This window comes from Podarcis filfolensis (assembly GCF_964270895.1).
Source record: "Podarcis filfolensis genome assembly, chromosome: 6".
NCBI classification, from domain to species: domain Eukaryota; kingdom Metazoa; phylum Chordata; class Lepidosauria; order Squamata; family Lacertidae; genus Podarcis; species Podarcis filfolensis.
In genome coordinates this window covers 39,046,391-39,069,950 of record NC_139609.1, presented here as the reverse complement: position 1 = coordinate 39,069,950, position 23,560 = coordinate 39,046,391, and the positions used below count along the sequence as shown (strand labels likewise).

At 38.9% G+C, this 23,560-nt stretch overlaps 2 protein-coding genes across 13 annotated transcripts in view; one reads left to right on the top strand and one right to left on the bottom strand.

The window, feature by feature from the left end:
- Nucleotides 1-23,560, top strand: part of EFCAB7 (EF-hand calcium binding domain 7) — a 52,198-nt gene that overhangs the window by 2,084 nt on the left and 26,554 nt on the right. For 6 of the 11 annotated variants that reach the window (XR_014549769.1, XR_014549770.1, XR_014549771.1 and 3 more), the window contains exons 1-11: nucleotides 3,440-3,689; nucleotides 7,344-7,555; nucleotides 7,739-7,825; nucleotides 10,287-10,482; nucleotides 11,356-11,480; nucleotides 14,822-14,963; nucleotides 15,408-15,517; nucleotides 17,029-17,180; nucleotides 17,359-17,492; nucleotides 21,505-21,653; nucleotides 22,428-22,637. Coding sequence is in view for 6 of the 11 variants with exons in the window: in XM_083621152.1 (XP_083477278.1) it covers nucleotides 3,455-3,689; nucleotides 7,344-7,555; nucleotides 7,739-7,825; nucleotides 10,287-10,482; nucleotides 11,356-11,480; nucleotides 14,822-14,963; nucleotides 15,408-15,517; nucleotides 17,029-17,180; nucleotides 17,359-17,492; nucleotides 21,505-21,653; nucleotides 22,428-22,637 (1,752 nt within the window). In the remaining 5 variants the exon portion in view is untranslated. Of the gene's footprint in view, nucleotides 1-1,797; nucleotides 1,903-3,439; nucleotides 3,690-7,343; nucleotides 7,556-7,738; nucleotides 7,826-10,286; nucleotides 10,483-11,355; nucleotides 11,481-14,821; nucleotides 14,964-15,407; nucleotides 15,518-17,028; nucleotides 17,181-17,358; nucleotides 17,493-21,504; nucleotides 21,654-21,840; nucleotides 21,940-22,427; nucleotides 22,638-23,560 lie in introns of those variants that run through there. The other 5 variants (XR_014549773.1, XM_083621156.1, XM_083621155.1 and 2 more) reach the window with 3 other exon arrangements.
- Nucleotides 1-23,560, bottom strand: part of ITGB3BP (integrin subunit beta 3 binding protein) — a 79,250-nt gene that overhangs the window by 34,125 nt on the left and 21,565 nt on the right. Inside the window, exon 2 of one of the 2 annotated variants that reach the window (XM_083621181.1) lies at nucleotides 6,629-6,759. In XM_083621181.1, coding sequence (XP_083477307.1) covers nucleotides 6,629-6,655 — 27 coding nt within the window. In that variant the 5' untranslated portion in view covers nucleotides 6,656-6,759. The remainder of the gene's footprint in view (nucleotides 1-6,628; nucleotides 6,760-23,560) is intronic. The other variant, XM_083621182.1, reaches the window with a different exon arrangement.

The following is a 23,560-nucleotide window of genomic DNA, read 5'->3' as shown; positions in this document are numbered from 1 at the left end:
CCAAGTATTTTAATTGAACTTATTTACAAATATACCAGTAAGCATTTATGGAATGTTTACTCTGTTTGGAAGTAGGCACTTAGTAAGCAGTGTTTGAGAAAAGGACATAGTATGTGGAAGGTGTTGTTCAGTATTCCTCTGTGTAAAAAAACATTGCCTGATACTGTAATGCCACAAGTGTGGACAGGTGTGGGGACTGGCAAAGTCTTCCTTTGTTGGAACTGGACGTGCTGCATCTAGTACATTCAGGTCCCAGGAAGAATATCATTTGCTCTAACTCCCAAGTACATTCAATTTAAATTGAGGCTGGCTTCTGGAAGTGTATGGTGTGTTCCAGTCTGGCTGCATTGGCACAGAAGTACAATTGGAAAGGGCAGTTATTTTAAATAAATAATGGGGGGAAATGTAGGTGTCAGATTTTAATGCCATCTATTCTATGTTGAAATAACAGAAATTAGAATTTGAAAATTCAGTCAGATTGTCTACAGCCACCAACAGAAGATGCTACAAAATTGTTCCCTAGTCTATATTTCTGTAGTGCACTATCAGTGAAGTTTATATTTTAATAACCTTAGCAAGAGAGCTTCCCTCTACTAAATAACTCTTGCATGCTGTACGTTGAGTAACATATTGGAAACATCTCTGTGCTGCACAGCTGCCCAAATAAGAAATGGCTAAGTAATGAGAGAACTGAGGAGCATAAACAAGTGTTCATATTTGATAAAACTGGTTACTGGAAAATTAACATTTATTCTCTTTTCCCTCATTGGCTAGAACTCGCTTTCCTTTGTGTGTGCTAACACTGGTGCTTAATTATTATAGTGACACCCGTTTGCAGTAACTGGACTGTGTCCCTGTTGGGTCCTTCTTATGCCACTGTAATATGAAACTGTCAGGCAAGGCGGTCTGTGCATTATAAATAGGGTACTTCATCCATGATAAGCGATTATTATCTTTCTTTCCCAAGTGTAAAAGGCCTATATAACTCAAGAAGGTGCGAGTGATTTAGGCCTCCTGAGTAAGGCTCCAATGAGTCCTGAAGGGGACCCTACCTATGTTGTTGTCTTGTTATTGAACTTGAAATATTCAATTTATTATAGTGGAATATATTTTCAGAAGTCAGCACTGGATAAAATAATGTTGCAGGCTGTTAGACCAACAGTAGCACACGATTTAATGCCCCTCTGTGATGGCCTTCTAAAAACCCTCATCACCTTTGTTATAGAAGAAAATTACTATTGACATTTACTAACCATACGTGAGGAAAGGCTGTGCAGAATTATATCAATTATTTAAAAAGAAAATGCATTTATGTGGTCCTTTTATTCTATACAATTTTCTTCTGTTGCGCTATTAGGTTCTTCATCCAGGCAGCTACTGCATGTGATGGGCTGCCCAATTCACAAACCCATTAAGTTAGAACACTTGCATTTAAATCCACTTGGCCCTTTTGAAATAAACTGCCCCAAAGACAATCAGACTGCGACCCTCATGCCTATAACCCATTTATTTGGAAGAAAGTAATATTATTAATTTCAGTGGACATTACTTTCATATAAGCATGCATAAAATTACAGCCTAATCACTCAGTCAGCTGTACATAGAATCAGGTGCTACATTTCCCCTGTTTCTGAAATCACAACTTTTCTAATCTAAATAATCCCCCCACAAAGATACTATCAGTCTCATGGAGGAAATAAAACAGGTACCTGAACTAGATGGCCCATCGGCCTGACTCAGTGTGTGGCAGCATCATATATTTTATTTTGTTGCTCTTTTTGGTGAGCCTCCTATCTCACCTGAATCCTGATTAACCTACCCTTTGCCTGTTTGTTCTAGATTTCTTCTCGTCTACCTAAACACACTTACTGTGTTCCAGTCTGATTGTCCTTCTTTATTCAGGTGAATTCCTGATTTACACAGCTGACCTGGAGAAGAGTCCTGTTAGAATCTTGAATGTAAAGGTTAATGAAGTAGTTTCTACCCATTCCCTCTCAAGATGTTCACACTTCTGCTGTTGCACACCTTAATATTTAAACCTTGGGTTTTCAGATCACGCTTAGGAGAATCCTTGAGCTTCCTTTGAGGTTAATCTGGTTTCCTTGGTGAAAAAATGGCAGTGGTGAACAAGCTTCCTAGAATAGATCTTTCCCTGCAACAAAGAGCCGCAGGGAAGTGTTGAGTGTGTTTAGGGTACAGGGCATGGGGCAATGGTAAGGTAAACTAGTGCATTGTGTTAACTGAGCTTATTCTAGAACATGCCCCAGAATCACTTGGAATGCAAGGAGCTTCATGGTGGATGTTCAGGGCTTGTTTGACAGATGAGTTGCTGTGGAAATGGTACCTTGTAGGTCAAAAGTTTGGAAACCACTACCTTATAAACCACCAGTTTTAGATCAGCTTAAGGTGGAAATGTTGCCTTTGCTAGGGACAGAAATTCTCATACATTTCATCAAAGCCAGGATTTGTGTTTAATCAAATCCATTTCAATAGAATGAGAAGCCTATTCACATGGCAATCCAGCACATGTTGGCTGCTCGCCCACGGGCAGCTGGTCAAGTGCACCTGCCAGCCACATGCAGGATTCATCTTTCAACGCACATTGGTAGATACTGGGGAAATGGCATTTTCAGTGGTATGCCAAAAGCTGATGCTGGTGTGAGGCAGCAGATGCACACAACTCAGGGAGCTTGCAAGTACAAGAATTTTGGGTGTTTTTCCTGCACCTACTATGCACTCATGCCAGGCATGAGATGGATTTTAAAAAGATAAGGTAAAAAATACTTTGTTGCAGAGCAAGTCTTAGTCATTATGGGATGTCCTGCCATAATAATCCCACCTTCATGCCTCATTCTCCACTGCATCTATATTGTGTTACAGTGTAATGTATAAACTTTTATGTAATAATGAGAATTTCCCAGCTGTTTCAGAGGAACTCCAGGTTTTCTAAAATAGCTTCTCCCCAGGACCTCCTTTAGCCATCACCACTCCAGCAAGAGAGCTGGGTAGAGAACCTCCATTTCTCTGGAGAGTTCTAAGAGTTGGGAGCCAATGATACTTTCCGCAAAATTTTCAGCCTCTGGGACTGGGGAAAGGGGGCTTTGAAAAACAACTCCACTCCACAGACCACCCTTCGTTGCCACAGCTTTTGATAGAAACAGAACAAGGAGCCATACGATATCATTTCGTAGATTAGACAGTGTGTGGTATGCTGGGTCTATCATTGTGAGGGCAATATGAGACACCTGCAAATCTGATTTTATTATTGTGAATGGCTTTGAAAATGATGGCTATCAAAGGTATATAAATATTCTAAAAAGAAATGCAAACATATACGTCAAAGCATATTTGCAGACTATTCCCATTTTTGCAGAAGCAGAAGCTCACAGCAAAGTCCAGTAAACACTCCCTCCCACCTGAGAGGGATGGACAGATGGTGATGTGATACTGAAATATGCAAATAAAAGAAATAGGCTCTAGATATGTTTGCATTATTCACAGGATGGCTGGCAGTCAGGAGAGCAATGCATCCCTCTTCAGTGATCAGACCCCCGCCCAGGAAAGTTCTCAAGCAAAAAGATCCCAGAATTATGAAGAGGAGACATTTTATAAGAACTGCAGAGCAGCCTATTTAGCTGTCTTCAAAAGCAGCTTAGAAAACATTAAATCAAAAGAACAACTGTGTTTGGGTGAGTGTATTTTTTAAAGTTGTGATCAGTTTAGGAGAAATATTGAATTCCAGCAGTCGATAATATATTTGAGTGCTAAGAAACCTTGATACGATTCATGTGCCATATTTCTCTATAATCAAAGCACTGTTGGGTGGACACTCACTGAAGTGCTTCAGGGAGAACCCCAGATGTCCTACCCTTGCTGCACACTAGGGGGGACATGCTAGGGAGGCCCAAGGAAAGAAAATCAGGCCAAGCATCTTACCGTGATCAAAATAGTATCTGTACCTAACTCTCTTCTCCCTATGAAAGGTGAGGAGAAGTAAGTTTATTTCCACTGAGTGACAAAAATAATAGCCACTTTGCGTATTGTTTTTGATGGATACACAGAAAGGACACAACCCTACTCATTCTGCATGCATAGATTAATAGCTATGCTGTATAAATCAGTATAATTTTATTGTTCATGGGAAAAGTTGCAAATTAATTTTAAACCAAGACATCAGTTTCTTTAAAAAAAAAAAAATCCAGCATGATCTAGAATAATAGAATTGTAGAGTTGGAAAGGTTCATGCGGGTCGTCTTGTCCAACCCACTGCAATGCAGGAATCTTTTGCTCAATGTGGGGCTCGGAAGGTTTTCAAATTTCTCCAGAAAGTTAATAATCATAGAGACAGGCACACCTTACTAGGCAGGGCATTCCACAACTGAGGGACCACCAATGAAAAGTCCCTGCAACAGCTCAGTGCCAACCAGGTAGTTCCCAGTGGTGGCACCAACAGCGAGGCCTCGCTTGCCAATCATAGTCTGATATGGTTGCTATTGGGGAAGATGCTCTTTTCAGTACTTGGGCCTGAAGCCATTTAGCGCTTTATATGGTAGTACTAATGCCTTGAATTGAGCCCAGTAACTCCCTGGTAGTCAGTGCAGTCCTTTCAGGACTGGGGTCCCATTGGACTGCCCCATTTATCTACCTAGCTGCCACATTCTGTACTAGATGCAGCTTCTGGACCATCTTCAAGGACAGCCACACATAGAGCACATTACAGTGGTCCCAGCAGCAGGTCACTATAGCATGGACAACTGAGACCAAGCTGTCCCAGTCCAGGAGCAGCTGTAGCTGATGAACCAGCCTAATCTGGGCATAAGCACTCCTAGATGCAGAAGCTATTTGAGACTCCATTAACAAGTTGGAATCCAGTGATAAGTTGGAATACTCCTAAACTGCAAACCTCATATTCAAGGGTAGCAAAACGCTGCTCAGAACAGGATGTAGACTTAATGACCAGACATGGGAACTACCCATCTGCAGCACTTCTATCTTATGAGAATTCAACCTCAGTTTTTTGGCCCCCATCCAGTTCATCACTACCTCCAGATACGCGTCCAACATTTTTGCAGCCTTTCCTGATTCCAATGGAATGAAGAAATAAAGTCACATGTCATCAGCATACTTACGACACCATGTTCCAAATCCCTAAATGACAGCTCCCAATGGTTTCATATAGAAACTAAATGACATAGGAGACAGAATGGACAGTAAAGACATGGTTGTGTACACAAATTTACCTGTGGAACAGATTATTGGTGGTGCATTGGAATGTTACATAGACGGTAGCATAAGTTTAGAAGAGAACAAAAGTATAAAAAATTTGATAAACACTGCATCCTGTTGTAATGTCCTTTCTTTGCAGTTGATGCTATTAATTAGTTATATATTGGCATCAATATACATCAAAGGATCATTGTACTTTACATCCCACCTACATTTTTACAGAATACTCTCATGATTTCAGAGGCAAAGTTCTTATACATTAGCCTTACATGGCGTGACTCTAATATCAGGCTAGTAGAATCAGTTTGTAAATCTGTTAGCATCAGATAATCTGGATTTTAAATATGAATAGTGTGAACAAATGCTCACTTGCTCTTTTTTATGCTGTTTCTTTCATCTCTGTCCATATGTCACTTGGGAAGAGGGCATGTGTTTGGCCATGTGCACTTCAAGGTCAGTTTAGGAAAGACAACGGAGAGTTCAAGCTTTCCATATTCTTAACGAGATGTCTGGATCTTTAGAAAAAACAAACAAACATGTTTTAGCCCATTACAGATTTGTGTCAAGGCTTAGAGTTCAGTTCTGGCTAGGAATAAAATCACCGGAATGGCATTGGTTATATGGTGTTTGATTAATAACACAGATTCTGCTTTGTAATCTACAACCTGGTTCTTCAAACTCTTGTTTATATGAGTTGTACTTATTTTATGAAATGTAATGTCCTGAGCTAAAATGTCTCTGTAGACACTTATCAGAGTCCAAGTCTTTTTATCAGGTACATTTAAAGAGTACAAGAAAAGAACTTCTTATAAAAATAGTCTGAGGAGACTAGTTAGCAGTTCACAGAAAGTACTGAGTTCCCAGTAAGTATAAATAATATACCAACCAGCAGAATTTCACAATATATTTCAAGAGAGTTGGAGTTTTAAAGTGTTTTTAAAAAAAAATATTGAAAAAAATGAATATCATCTTGAAGAGGGATGCCAAATTGCCTCCCAAGAAGCTAAACCCACCCGCATAGCAAAATGTACCTTGCAGGCAATTACCACAATTCAGGAACCCATGCAACTAGATTCAAATGCCCAACAGGCCTTTAGACTTCACTTTTAAAACAAAAGCCTTCCGGACAAACTATTTTTGAATATAGGCAGAATTCCAAAGTAGTTTGTTACTCATCATTGGGGTTTGCTATTAGAAAGGGAAAGAAGCTGAAAGTTCCATTAGGCAGTTTCAAGCTCTTAAGCATAATATCAGCAACAGCTGCAGAACATCCTTGGAGGCTGGATGCGCTGCCTCCTTGACAGCTGCGCCCCCCCATGATGCCTCTACAGCAGCGTTTTGGCAAATTGGAGGCAATACTTTGTCTCCTCCCACCCTTCTTTCCAATATATATACTTATTACCCTCTTGTTCCTGTTGTAGATCTTCATTCATTCCTTTTCCCCCTGCTAGTGGTTATTTTGTAGTTCACTCTCAGGTGCCAAAATGTCTTGGACCAGCCCTGGTAGTCACATTGTTCTTGTACCAGCACCTGCTGCATCAGGAAAGATTGCACAAATACTAGCTATTAAATACCTCCTGGAATTGCACTGGTGGGCCTTTAATGCACAGTGGGGTTACAGGAGTAAAGGTAAAGGTACCCCTGCCCGTACAGGCCAGTCGTGACCGACTCTGGGGTTGCGCGCCCATCTCGCTTAAGAGGCCAGGGGCCAGCGCTGCCCGAGGACACTTCCGGGTCATGTGGCCAGCGTGACGAAGCTGCTCTGGCAAGCCTGCACCAGCGCAGCACACGGAAACGCCGTTTACCTTCCCGCTGGTAAGCGGTCCCTATTTATCTACTTGCACTTAAGGGTGCTTTCAAACTGCTAGGTGGGCAGGAGCTGGGACCGAACGACGGGAGCTCACCCCGCCGCGGGGATTCGAACCGCCGACCATACGACCGGCAAGTCCTAGGCGCTGAGGTTTTACCCGCAGCGCCACCTGCATCCCTTGTTACAGGAGTAGAAAAGAGTAATTTTCAGTAGTAGCTACTTACAGAGTGTTTTAAGAAAATGATATATACACCGTCTTGTCAGCGTCACTAAATGCTTTTTTTTTTTTTTTTGCTTTATTTTGCAGTACTTCAGCAAGCTGGAAGAAATCCATCTCAGAAGACAGTTAATAAATACTGGACACTGCAAACCACCACACTGAATTTTGATGATTTTTGCTTCATCTTAAAACAAGAAGAACCTGTTAGGAAAACAGAGTTGCTCAAAGCATTTGCAAAAATAGATGTAAATAATGAGGGCTGTATTTTACATAGTGAGCTGTATAAACTTCTTACAACTGTAAGTACCTCAAAGGGTAGTTAGGACTGATACTTTTAACAATTCATATAAACCACAGGGGAAATATGTTTAAACTTTAATAAATCATTACTGTTTGTGGGGAGGCATGATAACTAAATATTGCAGTGTTTTTCCTTCATTGCTTTGCAACTGAAGCTGACTTTTTTTTTTTTTTTTTGGCAGAGAGGTGAAAAAATGACCCATGATGAAGTAAATGCAATCACCGAATTGGTGGAAGTGAACAGTGATGGAAAGTTTGATTATTACAAGGTATAGTGGATAAGACTACATAGGTTTGTATCTAAAGTTACTTGAACAGACATATGCTTTTGTATTGGGGATTTCCTGCCCTCTCCTTCCCACTAAACCCTCAGGAAAGGTCTTCAATGTGGTGCAGTCTTGACTGGGAGTCGGAATGGGTAAAAATTGGGGGAAAGCAGATTATAATAGTGGAGGTCCCCTGAGCCCTGACATGCTGTTAAGGGGGCTTAAACAAGAAAGAGGTGAGGCTGAATAAGTGAGAGTGATTTGGTTCTTAAACGCCTAATAGGATATTTCCATGGTGTCAAAGTTTTCTGGTCACCTTTTAGTAATCCTTGGAGGTTACAGCAGTTCAGAATGTGATACATAGGTGTTAGAGTTGAACCACAGTTCAAGAAGGACACTGACAAACTGGAACGTGTCCAGAGGAGGGCAACCAAAATGGTCAAAGGCCTGGAAACGATGCCTTATGAGGAACGGCTAAGGGAGCTGGGCATGTTTAGCCTGGAGAAGAGGAGGTTAAGGGGTGATATGATAGCCATGTTCAAATATATAAAAGGATGTCACATAGAGGAGGGAGAAAGGTTGTTTTCTGCTGCTCCAGAGAAGCGGACACGGAGCAATGGATCCAAACTACAAGAAAGAAGATTCCACCTAAACATTAGGAAGAACTTCCTGACAGTAAGAGCTGTTCGACAGTGGAATTTGCTTGCCAAGGAGTGTGGTGGAGTCTCCTTCTTTGGAGGTCTTTAAGCAGAGGCTTGACAACCATATGTCAGGAGTGCTCTGATGGTGTTTCCTGCTTGGCAGGGGGTTGGACTCGATGGCCCTTGTGGTCTCTTCCAACTCTATGATTCTATGATTCTAGAGGATCTGATTGTCAGTGCATGCTTTCAGAGAAAAGTATGTCAGGCACTAAAAAATTGCAAGTTTTTAGTTGTGATATATTAGAACAGCTCTTCATGTTGCAGACATGAACAATAGAGCTCAGTGTGGTTGGCCTTTGACAAAGTAAAGGTATAGGTTTGCAACCTTGAAGTATGCTTATTAATATGGTAATGTAGCTAGTACTTATAAATATCTTATCACACACTGTGTCTTGGATGCAAAGTACTAGGAGTGGAGGGAGAAAATGTATTGGTGCTATTCAATGTGCTGCTTGGCAAGGGAGTGTAAGACTTCTCACAGTGAGGCACCACAGTACATCAGAGGTTGTGTTATAGTATGACAACCATGATAAATAAGATACATGCTGTAGCATGGAAACTCTAGTCGGCTATAAGAATCTCTTGAGAAGGAACTTGTGCAAATGGAAGAGCTTCTCTGAATATGCAGTCATTTCTGCCATGTGACACTCTTTCAATATGCTAGAAATGAAGAAGCTTTTTACTAAAGGAAGAGTCACTGTCAGCCTGAGTGTATTAGAACAATAGAAATATAGAGTTGGAAGGGACCCCAAGGGTCATCTAGTCTAACTCCCTGCAATGCAAGGATCTTAGCTAGATCATACATGTATCAGTGAAATCCAGACTTGCACTGGCAGACTTGTGCTCATGCAGTAAGTCATCCCTCTCCTCCCCGCAAACTTCACTCACACCCCAGATCTGCTCTGCAGGGTCCCCCCAGTCCTCCAAAGCAGATTTTGAAGACTGCAGGGGGAGGAGAGGCAGGTAATATCCCATTGTGTGAGCAGAATTCAGTTCTGCTTGCAAACATAAACCTTTGGACACAACCCTATATACAACTATATATTTATGGCAGACATCAAGCTTAATACTTAAAAATAGAAGGAGTGTAGAGAGTGTCAGAACAGGAGTAGTATCCCATCGAGCTATATTGACAATGTCTTTTTCTCATAAGAGTTCACAGTGAATATAGAAGAACATCCCTTTTTTAACAAAGAAAAATAGGATAAGGAATGTATATGTGTAAAATAAGTGTTGATTAAAGGCAGTTCTTTCCAAATACTTTCCTGAGTATGCAGTGTCATCTATCACAATACTATCTTTCTGGCTGTAGCTAAAGCAATGTTCTTTTAAAAAATGCAACTGTTAATTTTATGTTATCTGGAGTTTGTTAATCTTGGAGTTTACCTTATCTGAAATGACTATGTTGTTCATTAAAGTTTCCCATCCAGACTCATAGAAAAGAAAAGAAAACTCCTTCATTTAAAATTAGACATAAAAAGCCAGTCTGTCCACAAATATGTCTGGTAGACAATATAAATCTTATCTTCGGGTACCTTTCATTTTTATTTTCTCTCAGTTGTATGATCTCCTCATTGAATCATGTCTCCATTTTATTGTGCCACTGGAGAGTGGTCAGTTTGATTCATGAAAGCAAGATGAGGATTGTACTAACAGAAGAAATATTTTTTATCTGTTGATCTATTTCTTGCTTAGTAGTGCCTTTGTTTATTTTCCTTCTAAAATACTTAAGAGACTAAGGTGTGTGTGTGTTTTGTTTACAGTTTTGTAAATTGTATATGACAACCAACGAGCAATGTCTGAAGAACGCACTAGAGAAACTGGAGGCTGACAGTAAACTGAAGCGTCAGCAGTTTGGAAGTCAACTTGAGACTTCATCAGAACTGGCTACATCACTAATATCAAAAACAATACCAAAAGCTGCAAGGAAAACAGAATCCAAACCAATGCTAAAAAGAGGTAATAATTTTTCAAACAAGAAAGCTCTACTTCATAGAGTGTCATTTCCCCTCTGCATGACACCTTGGATATAGATTTTTCTCTCTCTTTTTTGAAATGTGTGTTCATTTATTTCACTAAAAATATTTGCTTTATCAATGGTAGAAATGTCTCTCTGGTATTTCCAAAGCCCTAGGCTCAGAAGAAGTTTTGCTACATCCCTCATTTCAGCATTTTTCTTTCTCTAGCATTAGCTGATTAATGTTTGAGTGACCCCATTCACATAGCATATCCCAATAGCACTCTTCTGCTGCTGTTGCAATGCCACAGAAGAAGCAAGCTACAGTTTGGCTTTCATGTCTTCTGAACCTTACTTGCAGTTTGTTTTTTTCCAAATAAGCTAAGAGCAAACCTTGGACCAGAGATCTTCCATATGTTGTGTTTTGGCAAATGAACTTTTCCTGCATTATGAGTGGCTGGTTCACTGAAAGCTGGCAGAATGTCCACTCTATTTAATAAAAGGGCAGTTTACAATTTAAATTTGGCCTTACCCTGATAAGATTTAGCACAGTATTATATGACACCAACTTTGTGATATGGGTTATTTAATGTTTGAATTAATAGATTTGATAGATTCTCTAATCTTTTAGTGCAAATATCACTTGGCAGCTGCTGGGTTGGAGATTCATTACCAGTAGACTTGGCAGGTTCAGTGCAAATCAAAGCAGATACCAAATTTTTCCAGTGCATATACTGGCCCAGCAAAACACAAATCAGTTTACCAGACCAGATTAACTACTATAAGGTATATTTATCATTCTGTATCTATTTTCTCACTTGATGAATGTAAATATTCATAAATAAGGTGCTATAAATAAAACTCTGCAATTGTAGGTCACTGCAAGACTTCTTCACAGTGTTCCTCAGCTCCAAGTTGCAAAGCATCTGTTTCTTCCACTATCAGTATGGGTGCCAGCAGCAACAAACATTCGAAGCTCATTGAGGCAAATGCTGCAAAGGTAGACTTCGTTAATTTAGTTTGACTCTTGCTCCCCCTCACCAGGTATAGACATTGCATTTTAAATAGAAAGCAATTTTTCTCTCTTTTATAGCTTATGTTTTATTAACTGCTTGTCAAGGGCAGCAACACAGCACACAGAGATTTCTGGTTGCAAAACACTATAAACATTTTTATATAATGTTGGTTTTGCTGACATCCCGTTATTTAGGATCATTTTTCAGGTGTGAAGGTTTGCTAGAACAAAACATGTTTTTCTATAAAGGAAAGCACTCTTGGATAAAATTGTTAATGACTGTTTGAGAAATGCAAAATTGAATAATTTATTAGTACTTTAAATGCTTAAGTAGCCTGAAAGATTATATATCACAACCCTCTATAGGCAAGGTAATTGGAAATAAATATCTTCAAACGTACCCAGATCAGAAGACATTAATTGGTAAATATACACTGTAGCCTGAAAATATTGACTGTTATTTAGACTAATAAGTTTTGCAAGTAATTTCTTTTAAATAAGTCATTCATTCAATAACCATTCCTAAGGGAGAAAGACAACAAAGTCACTTTGCTAAGTCAATATTTGTAGAGTGTTAATATTGATCTTTTCCCTTTGTTTTCCCTTTCCTGATTCAACCTTTACTAGTTTTCTTTCAGCAGAAAATAATAGCTAGAGAAATATAAAACATTAACTGGAAACTGCTAAGATACATTAAAAATGTGCACCTTGAGACCTCTGTGTAAGGGAGAACGAATGGTTATGACCACATAATATAACTGCAGCTAGAAGACTGAACTGATTGTTCTCTTGAGTTACATTTTTGTTTCAAATAACAACTCTGTATTTGTTATTGAACTCTGAAGTCCTTTATATCTTTAACATTGCTAGACAGTGACATTTGTTCTATATTAAAATTTAAAAGCATCCTCTCCAAGGATTTTTTTCTGTGTGTTTAGGTATCCAAACCCCTATGCAATTTAGCCTGTAATTCCAGTATGTTCAAAGATGATATGTTGTTGGTTATAAAAACACATACAGTAGTTTTCTACTAGTTGTAATTGGTTCAGTTTCAACAACCTATTAGATGGTAATGAAAACTAGCTTTCTAAGCTGTTAGCGAATGATCAGTTTGGTCATCACAAGAGTGATCCACCGCCTGCTTAAATAGTGAAGTTCCCAAAGATGAGTTTAGTGTTCTGAGTAGGTTTCTATTAAATTTTTGCTAATAAAAGTTCATCGTTGTTCTTTTGACTTGCACCCCATTGTGTATCTCTTAATAGTATTCTGCTGATAGCTATTTGTGCATGAGGTGATTTTGCAGGTGGAACAGGAGTATTCCGAAACAAGGTTTGGTTTCCTAACAGGTGGGCACTGCTAGAAAGGACAGGATCAGCTGAGGTGTCTGGATATTTTCCAGTATTTTTCTGAGCACTACAATTACCTCAAACCATTAGGTACCAGTTCCACTTCAACTGTTTTCCCACTACATGTAATACACAAAGAAGAAAAGCAGACTCTTGCCGCATATGGGGAACTGTGTGGTCCCCAGCTTCAAATAGGGGATATATGTGAATATCCTTTCCCACCACAAGGTGCAGCAGAAAGCTGAAACCCAAATAACACTTGGATGTCTACTTTACACTGGTTATTGCAGCATGCACAGGTTATGTGGCAAATCAAAAAAATCAAGAATATATGATAAATTTCCAAGCCATTGCAGTTTCTAATTGCAGACATCCCTGACAATTGGGAAAGCTTGATAAATTACAAGGAACATTCATCTATATGCTTATAACCCCACCCTGCCTCCAGTCTACCACATAAGAATAACAGCAAAGCATTCGTGGGAGAGCCCTTCCAGTTATGCTATATAAAGTTGAGCAGTGTATGTGATAAATTGCAAAAATATCCATCTTAGTCAACTGTCCTGTACTGAAGATAGGCAACTCCGTAATAATATGATATAAAAGAGCAATAGAACCTGTGACCCCCTTATACGGTAAGTGTTTTAGTGAATGTAGGAATAGGCTGTTATGAAATAAATGTAGAAGAATATGTAAAAAAGCAAAATCCATCTGAAATATTGTAAACCAGAAAACTTGGTGAATTCCATGCCAGAATTCATTGCAAACAGCAGTAGATGCCATCATTTATGATTTGTCACTTGACTTGGGTTAACTTTTCTCTTGGATTTAGGCATAGACAAGTATACTTTTTCCAGTATAACCATTCCTATGATTTAAATCTGCAGTATCAATTAGCAAGGCATGTAGAAAAAGCCATTCTATGCTTAAACAAACACAGTGGCATCATGCAGCTTTATCCCATACATGGTATCAAGTCCTACTCCAAAGTAACTGTAAGTAGGCTTGTAGCCACAAGCCTTGTTCAATTCATTGGACCATATATGGGGAATTTTAGGCAAAATGAATGGCAGTTTATCTTATTTGATTGTGCCCAAAGCTAAAAAGCCATGGCCATTTCTCTAATACACTTTCAGCATTTAATCTTAGTTTTCAGAGTGTGGATGTTCCTTATTATTCAACATTTTGTTCTTTCCCATGTCACACTCTGCACTGCAAATTGAAATGAGCCATACAATGTGCAAATATCAGTTTGAAGAATGCTATATTATCTTGGTTTACAAGTAGATACAGGGTCTGTAGCACCACCTTATGCTCTTCAGAAGCATAACAGGCTAGAGTTAGGGTTTTTTTCTGAGTTTTTCAATCCTTTCCACAACATAGACAGTGTTTTCTGCAGAATTATTGCAGCTGAATTTTTCTGTTATTTGAGACATGCAAATCCACTCCGGCATTTAAATATTAGGAGCTAATTTAGTGCAGTCTCAACAAGAGTGAATAGTGAGATGTCCCTGATTGAAACATTGTCTTAGCTAAGAATTTACAAGGTTGCCCTAGCAAGTTACTGTTTTCTCATCCTCCACAACAACCCCGTCTGTAATGTGGGATAAAACTGGAAACCTTAAAGCGTCATTATAGGGATGACTAAGATGATGTACATAGCATACTCTCAACACTCAAAGTGCCATATAAATTATAAGTGTTATTATTGCTGTTGTTAGCAGTACTGTTCTAAGTTGTATCAGAAGATACGTTGTTGTCGCAAGCAAATTTTCTGAAGGGGAATGTTCCAGTTTCCAATTATCCAAAGAATTATGCAGTAAATAAGGTTTGGAAAATAAACCTTCAAAAGATCGGACACTAACCTTTTAAGACTTAAAGAACCGCTTGGCCAACAGATGGTAGGAGTGACTAGCAAAGTCACTGCCTTACAAGGAATTAAGTAACTTCTTTTATATTAATTATTTGATTTGTCTCTAGGAATGGCAACAGGCACAGTCCAAAGGATGCTTCTTCTTAGAGGAAAATGGAGAGATAATTAGTCATAAATATAAGTTGTTTTTATCTCAGAGATCTACAGTATGCATTACCATTAATCCTGTGAACCTTCGCCAAATGGAAGGTAGGAATACCTTTTTTTAAAAAAAACTAGGGGTTGAAAACTGGGAGATGTCCCTGTAATAGAACTGCACAAAGGATTAATGGAGCAGCCCAAGATAAAATGTAACCATTGCAGGGTTGCAAATTATTAGTTCTAGCATTTTTTAAAAAAACCAAAAACATAAAGGTTAATATTTGCGGCATATGTTGCTGTTGTTAACAGCAACAGCAGCAGCTTTCTGGTCTTTGACCACAATAAAGATTGATTGATTGATTGATTGATTGTATGCTGCAAACATGCATTCAATCACAAACATGCATGACAACTGTTTTCACTGCATGTGAGACCTTACAATGATAATGGGCAAAACACGATGGATTCTTTTGGTACCACTGTATTCAGCTGCATCACTCAGTTAATGACAGATCTTTGACTATTAGTACAATTTTGCTTGCTTTTTGACAGGAAAACCTTCTCCTTGGTTAGTGGTGGACACAGCTTTGTACATACTCAAAGAAAATGAAACTGAAGAAAACATACAGCTTGTCGGCTTCACTGAGCTACGAAATAAAGAGGTCATAGACATTTTTAAGTTACCTTTACTGACTTTATATATGTAGCATATTAATAATGATGATATCTATAAATGGCTGGTACTTTGTGCTTTGCCATTGAGAAAATAGCTAAATTATCAATGAAGTAGTCAAGGAAACGTAATATTATTCCTAACAGAATTAATACACTGTTAATTATATACTTTCCAAATATTTCCCCTATGAACAGATGATAAAAGCCAAAATCTGAAGAATCCCTTTAAAAAGTTACTTATGTTGGTTAGGCCTGAGAAGACTGTTGATTTCCTTCACAACACATAAATGTGGACTTGAATAAGCAACAGAACTTTCATTTTAATTTCCAAACTGTCCTCAAGTGAGTGTAGTAGAAATACTAAGATAAATCAAATACTTATTACTTTTATTTCCTCCTATACCAGATATGAGTCAATCCAAATAGATGGATTCTCTCTTATGGCTCTTACTTTATTATCTCTGGTTCCTTTTTTAATCTATGTGATCTACATGTGGGAAAGGTCTACAAGATATGAACTCTCTTAAACCAAGTATAAATAGGAGTCCAAGGCCTTCTATGTCCAATCTATTTATTTATTTATTTATTTAGCACAGTAAGTATACATATGTAACCCACTTCTGGTGCAGAGTGCTGATGTCTTCCCTCAATATAACATTTCTTTTGGAGGGCCATTGCAGTGTTCCCCACATTTGGCGTACTCTGTTTTGTATGTGATATAATGCCATTATTACCCCTTTTCATCAAGGTCAAACAATATGTGACTTTAAGGACAGGATTCAAAAACATATTTGGACTGGCCACGTCCCTTTGTTTAAAAAAAGTAGTTGCAGGAGTACAAGGACTGCCAGGGAACAGAGAGTTTAATCCTAAAGCCACACATAATTTTCTCACTGAAAGGTAGCTCTGAACCTGCTGTCTTCTCCAGTGTTTGAAAAACTACAATTGGTGAGAGAGATTTCCCATGCTCACACTGTTTTCGAGGTTTTACATATTGTATTTGTTGTTTTGTAGACCACTTAGAGACTATCTTAAGCATTAAGTATATAATTGTACATAAACATATAAAATAAAATAAATTTGTTTGTTTGTTTACATGAAAATAAACTCACTTCCAGAAAACACGTCAGGGAACTGGGCCCAAATCCACTGCATTCCAATCTACTTTATAGAGAGTGGGAATGTGCAGCTCTCCTCCACGTTTTATGCATTTATTACAGCAAATACTTGTGTACCCAGGTTGCCTTGTAAAGGGTGAAGCAGTGCTGTGTGAGCTTTTGAGCACAGGCTTCTGAGTTCTGAGTCCAGAACTCAATTTTGTGCACTTCATTGGCTCTTACTTTATTATCTCTAGTTCCTTTTTTAATCTATGTGATCTACATGTGGGAAAGGTCTACAAGATATGAACTCAAATACTTGTTGGGCTTGTATGAGGAGAAAGAATGATGGTGGTCAGAAATCTAAAACATCCTGCATCTATCTTTTTCCTTTGTGGTAGGTTTTTGGTTGGAGAGGCGAACTTGAAGGTGGTGTCTATTGGGTAATTCCTTTCACCACAGGCTGTAGATTCAGAAAATCAAAAAAGCAAATTAGAAGAGAAGCCAAACTTGTACATGGAGATGGAGAATTCACAGCTACCAAAGAGTTCCGGTAAGGCAGGCCAGCTTTTGTGAAATTTAGGCTCTTCATATTTTAACAAAAATATGTTGCTGAAAAAATTGTCTCCCAAAGAAATCCGTCTTCTGAAATGAACTGATGAGTGAGTCCAAGGGATGAAATGAAGGAAGCAGACAATCTGTTGAGCTGCTTTTTCTCTTCAACCTTTCAGAGCAGCCTTATCAGAAATATTTGAAATGATTGATTTGGATGGGAATGGCTTTCTCAGCCTGGAAGAGAACAACTTTTTTGAAATGAGAACTAGTGGAGAAAAGTGTGATGAAGAAGCTTGGGCCATATGCAAAGGTAACACTGAAATTATCTATATGCAAATTTAACCTCTCTATGCCCAAGTGCAGCGTCATCTATCTGAATGCCTTTGGCAATATTATTCAGATAATCATATGATTAAATAGAAATGCTGATTACATAGATTCACAGTTCATTAGCATGAGGCTACATGGAAGGAACAATATAGTTCGCTAACTGTTAATGTAGTTTGGGTGTATTCACAGGCAACGTTATTTTTCTAATGAAAATATACCATAGAATTCAGCATCTTAAGCTCTGTGTGACATATATTGCTTTGTCATCTCCCCCCTCCCTTATTGCTTTGTGCTGTTCTTACGAGGTCTTTCTATTACTTCATAAATTCATTTCTTTCCTCTTTCTTCTTTTAGCGTGCATCTCTGTAATATCAAAGGCAGCTCCTTCAGTCCCCTGACTGTCATTTTCAGTCTCCCTGCTAGCTCTCCCATTTCCTTTTGCTTTATTTTGCTCTTGCCTGAGGTCAGACTGTAAGATGTCCCTAATAGGGGGTTATGTTGGAGAATAACAAAAAAAGGGGGCAAACCCTCCACTGCTTTATCTCCTCATGGCTTCTACTCTTGCAGCTTCAGTAAGTCTCATGTCAGTTGTGGGGGGCATTCCAGATGGTCATTTTATTGCACAGTAAATGTACAGTTGTTATTCATTTGTTGCAGGGGATCTAAATGTCTTTGCCCTAAGGTAATGTTTCTTTTTCATTTCCCCAGCATTCAAGCAGCAATATTTTGTTAATGGGAAAATGTGATGTTTTCCTGCACATATTCTACAGTGCAGAGCAGGAGTAGAAAAGCACAGGCCCAGGGACCAAATGTGGCCCTCAGACTCCTCAGACCTTGCTTCCTTCATAGATCACACCCCCTTACTGACTTTGTTTTGCACCCTCCTCAACTGTTGTTGTTTTGCTTGAATTGTGATGATGCCCCTTGCTTGTATGAATGGAGAGAGAGAGAGAGAGAGAGAATAAGCCTCTTACTTTTGCATGGCTGGAATGTAGTCTACTGTACAAAGGTAAGAGTCAAATCTGTTGTGCCACCACTCCAGACTCTGGAGAAATATGGTTTTGTGTCACAGGCACCAATTGATTAACGTCCATGACTTCACCAAAATACTTCCCAGCACATTTCCTGCAATATTTTGTAAAGCTTGTTTTATTTTAAATTACTTCTAGACTGGTATACAGGCAGCGCTTTCCATGTTAAAATGAGAGTTCATATAACCTACCATCCTCCTCCACATAAATGTCCTGCTACTAGTGTCAACCATGTTTTGAAATCCAGCGCTGAAGTATCTTCCACTTTTAGAAAGAAAATGGGTGGAAAAATCATAGAATTGTAGAGTTTGAAGGGACCCTCTGCAATGCAGCTGTCCCATGTAGGAATCGAACCTGCAACCTTGGTATTAGCAGCCCTGTGCTCTAACCAAATGAGCTATACAGGTTCTATTACATAAAAAAGAATATTGAGATATTGGCACTCAGAGGGGGAAGGGAGACAGAATAGATTTGTGTTTGCATGAAAGGGCCCATGTTATGCTGGCTGCTTGGTCATCATAATAATCATTCATTCATTCATGTCAATTGCATTTTTTAAAAAAGTTTTATAATGTGTTCACGCCTTTGGAAAAATCTGGCTGCATAAATGTTCCTGTATATGTAGATATATTTCATTGCAAATAAAACTTCAGGAGGTTCACGTAACCGCATTGAAAACTATGTCTGTTCAGCATGTGTGCACAAATGCATGCCACCTCATTCTCCTTATTGTTGGGAAGTGCGTAATGAGTTCATGCATGGCAGGAATTGCATTTCCTGACATGGAAGAGAATTGAATTAGCCCTTACTCATCCAGAGTGCTGTATGTTCTCAGTTTTGAATTTTTAGATTGTAAATACGTTTGATAAAACTATGACTGTGCATGCCTTCGGAGACTTTCATCTAAGCATTCAACTATTCATAATCCACAGACATAGTTCAATTTATTGTCACTTCTTATTTGGCCTTCAGTATCACAAATTAGGAATTGCATGCTAAGAATAAATGATCTCGCACATGGATGATATGAAGGTAAATTCATTAATGCTTATGAGAAACTTCGTTATTATTACAGCACAAAATAGAAACTGGAATTAATGAGGTGTACCAGTAGGCTTGCAACAGCTTAAATAGACATTTTAAAGGCTGCGGTGCTTTGTTAATTCCGGCTAAAATATTCAGCATTTGACAGATCCTGTTTCATATTACTCTGTAAAATCTTTAGAGCTTTTTATGTTTTCATTAAGGAACACAAATTCAGACATCCTTTATATGATGGCTTCAGTCCAAAGGACCATGTGACTAATTCCATATGCCCAAGGGAAATTGAAATTGAGGGGACTTCCATGAAGATCTCAAAATCTGTTGCTCAAAGAAGCGAATTATAAAAATCTCACTGGACATGCCCAAGCCTTTGGGCAGACATAAAGTTCTCAGCTTTGGCTTTGCATTTTGTGCATTTGGTTTCCTATATATTTGAGAGTAGGGGACACAAGTCAGAGAACAAGGGAATGTATATCCATTTCTCATTAATTCTTACATTTTCTGGAACAAACACAGCAACAATACTTAGAAGACATTAGCCGGCCCGTCAAAAGGAAGCAACAGCAAAAGCTGTGAATAGATTACTTGGCAATTAATCAGCTGGAGGGTTCAGATGAACCTCATAAATCTTGAGAACAAAGTTCAAGCAGTTTATAATAGCACCTGAACCCTTAGATTTATTCATTTGGTAATCTCTTTTAAATAATACATAGTAAAGAATTAGCATTGTAATGAAGATGAGAAATCCATTTTTAAATATTCTGTGCTTTAAGAACATTTTAATTTTGTATTTGCTTGATGACCTGGTTTTCTAGCAAGAATTTGCTAGAAGAATTTGCTGAATATTATTGGAACCATATTACTTTTCAAAAATCAAACTTATCTAAGATATGAGCTCACAGCATCCATAACATAAAAGCCTCTCTCAGTGATGAAAGTGAATGATAATTTCATAGATGCAAATATAGTGGCATTCTTGTATCAATCCAGTTCTCATACCAAGGATTGCCGCTTGGTTCACCCTCCACAATTATACACTGCAGACTGTAGACATTGTTTATATACTGTATTCATTTACTTTGCAATACCTTGTCTTCCATTGATTTAAAAGCCAATATTGTGTTTATTCTTGTTGCTGAAGAAATCTAGGTTACTACTGATCTAGGTTGCTGTTTCCAAAAATGGGGATTGGCCATTAGCCTCTTTCATGCATCACAGTATATCATAGTTAATAGTTTACCATGAATATGCCCATCTTGGCCAATTTGCTCTTCCCTGCTTGCCCTGGGAAGAAGAAAGCCATAAGAGACCTTACAACGAACCACAATTTGTGGCCAAGGTTTTTATTGATTTGCTGATAAAACTCCACCCACTGCCTCAAATAATTTCAAGAGAAACTCATTTAATTTGTCATTTCTTGCATGTTGAGTTTTCCGTGAAGCCAAATAAATAACTTTGTCATGTATACATTTCATAACAAATTTTCTGAAACACAAGGATGCAAAATCAAACCTTTATAATTACTGACATATATACCAGGACTGGGGAATCTGGTATATACGACAGCTCCTGTCTTCCCTTATTATTTCCTTGACGGCTGGGGATGATGGGAGTTGCAGTCCAACAACATTAGGAGGGCCATAGGTTCTCCACCGCTGATGCAAACATTGCCATCAAAGTGCCGGTTCTTCACAGAGTTTCACAAATCAAAAAGACACAGGCCTGCCTAAAGGAGCTTACAGTAGGAGGCAATGTGAACAAAGGAAGTAAGAGAGGAGCAAGTGTGGCAAACAACAAAATGAAAAGAGGGATGGGAAGGGCCAAGGGATGGAATCCAATGTTTGTTTCTCCTGAATACAGGCAATTTTGATCGTTTCCACTGTAGCCTGTGAAAATATTTGCCTTATGTTTTCTTAGAGAATTTTGATATGAAGAATAATGAACTCACAAGACAGGGATTTATGGATCTGAATCTCATGGAAGCCAGTCAACAAGACAGGGATCTTAGCAGTCTCTGGATGACTTTGCGGTCAATGGGCTACAACAAAGCATTGGAATTGACTGAGGTATGATCAGTGTTGGGCAAGGTGAGGGGGAAGTAGCCACAATGTGTAATTTTGCTGATCTTAAGTTGAACCAGTTACAAAGTCGTAATGTAAGTATGTGCTTCAAGCTTTGCATGTTATCATAGAATCATAGAATTGTAGAGTTGGGAGGGACCCCAAATTAATTAATAGTTTATGTGTCATATAGATACCCAAAGTAAAGGCATCACATCTGTTATCCAAAGGGAAAGTATCCAAAACTTTCTCCAGTCCAGCAGGTAAAAGGGACTAATGAGACTGACAATATGGAATGGAATCCAAAAACAGTGCAGCTGGCAATTGGTGGTGGTTCTTGCTGCAGCAGTTCCTTTGGCCAAAGAGGCAAAGCAGCTTTTCAGATGAAGCAAAAATTGAAGCTGAGAATATTCTCTGGCATGCATATGCATTTGCTACCTCTTCAGATATTGTCCATGGCCATGTAAGGATAAGTAGTCCCCAGTTATAGCTTGGAAATAAGATAACGGTCCATTTCAGTCATCAGGGGAGCACTGGCTGCTCCCTGCTCCATTGTTAGCATTAACTGTAGCAGAACATTATGTAGCATTGTCACAATCATAGCTAACCAGGGAAGGAGCATTCAAGGCTTTTAAAACCAACTGTTGTGCCTATCTTGCAGTTTTAGGTCATCAAATAGAACAGGTCTAAGGTCATTTTCAGGTTCCTTTCATTGAATGGATCAAAATATGATATCTACAATGATAGATATAACAAATGTCCCCCCCTCACTCTTTATAGGCATGCCCCTTTTCCATTCGCGTCTATGCAGAAAAATGCAAACCCAGGATTCAACCTGTTTGTCTGGAAGCAGGTGGTGAGCAACTTAAGACAGCCATTTGTATGAGTGTGGCTAATAAAGGAGACGCTAAGCCGATGGATGCCAGTGAAAATATAGTTATTTACACTTATAAAAGTGATACACGGATCACATCTGTTATTGGAAACAAGGTATTGTATGAAATATATATAACAGGAACAGCCCTTACATAAGCATTTCCTTACAAATTCTTTTTGTATTTTTACCATTGACTTATCACAGTCAGACTGGGACCAATCTAACCCTTCTAGTTCAGGGTCTTTGTTGTCAATGACTTGAGCTGGACTCTCACGTTGAAGCCAGACATGCAGTAAGCAGTAAATTCTGACCAAGCAAAGCCAGGAAATGAGGTGTGACTGGCTCAGAGGGACAGTGCTATGTGGCTGCCTTCCTGACTGTGTCACTGCTGTTTACAGGATAAAGGTGGGGCAAGGCGATGGCAAGGTCAGAGCTGCATGGGCACTCCAGCGGAGACAACTGGGTGTTCTTGCCTGTTTACTAATCAGCTCCAGTCACCTGATGGGCCCAGAGAGGCATCAATTGGAAGTCCCTTTGCAGAACAGCTTGTTATTGAAACCACTTGTAAATGGATTTCATAGGTGATCTCTTCTCAAGTTGTTGCCTGACATCTTAATGTTGTCAGGTGATTGACCCCAGCTACATCTCAAAGTTGGGTAGGATGCAGGGTAAGTTCCCCACTTGTAGCCTAGATCGTCAGCAAACCTGTGATAGGCTTTCCCCTATGATGATTGTTGTCACCATGCTGTCAACCTGGACTTGGGTGGCGGGGAGCCTGCCTAATGACCAGTTCACCATATCCAGATTTATACTAGGTTTACAGCAAAGAAAGGGAAGCGGTTTGAATTTAAGGATCAAATGGATCACGTGAATCAGCCTAATGAACACTCTTCATTTCTCCTTCCTGATTTCTGTGTATATATTCAGGAACTAGAAAAGTTGGTATATTGGGCATTTCCACTGTATATTTTGCAATTTATCTTTACTAGGTTTATTTCAACTTATTGCAAGTTTTCATATATTCAGTATCCATATT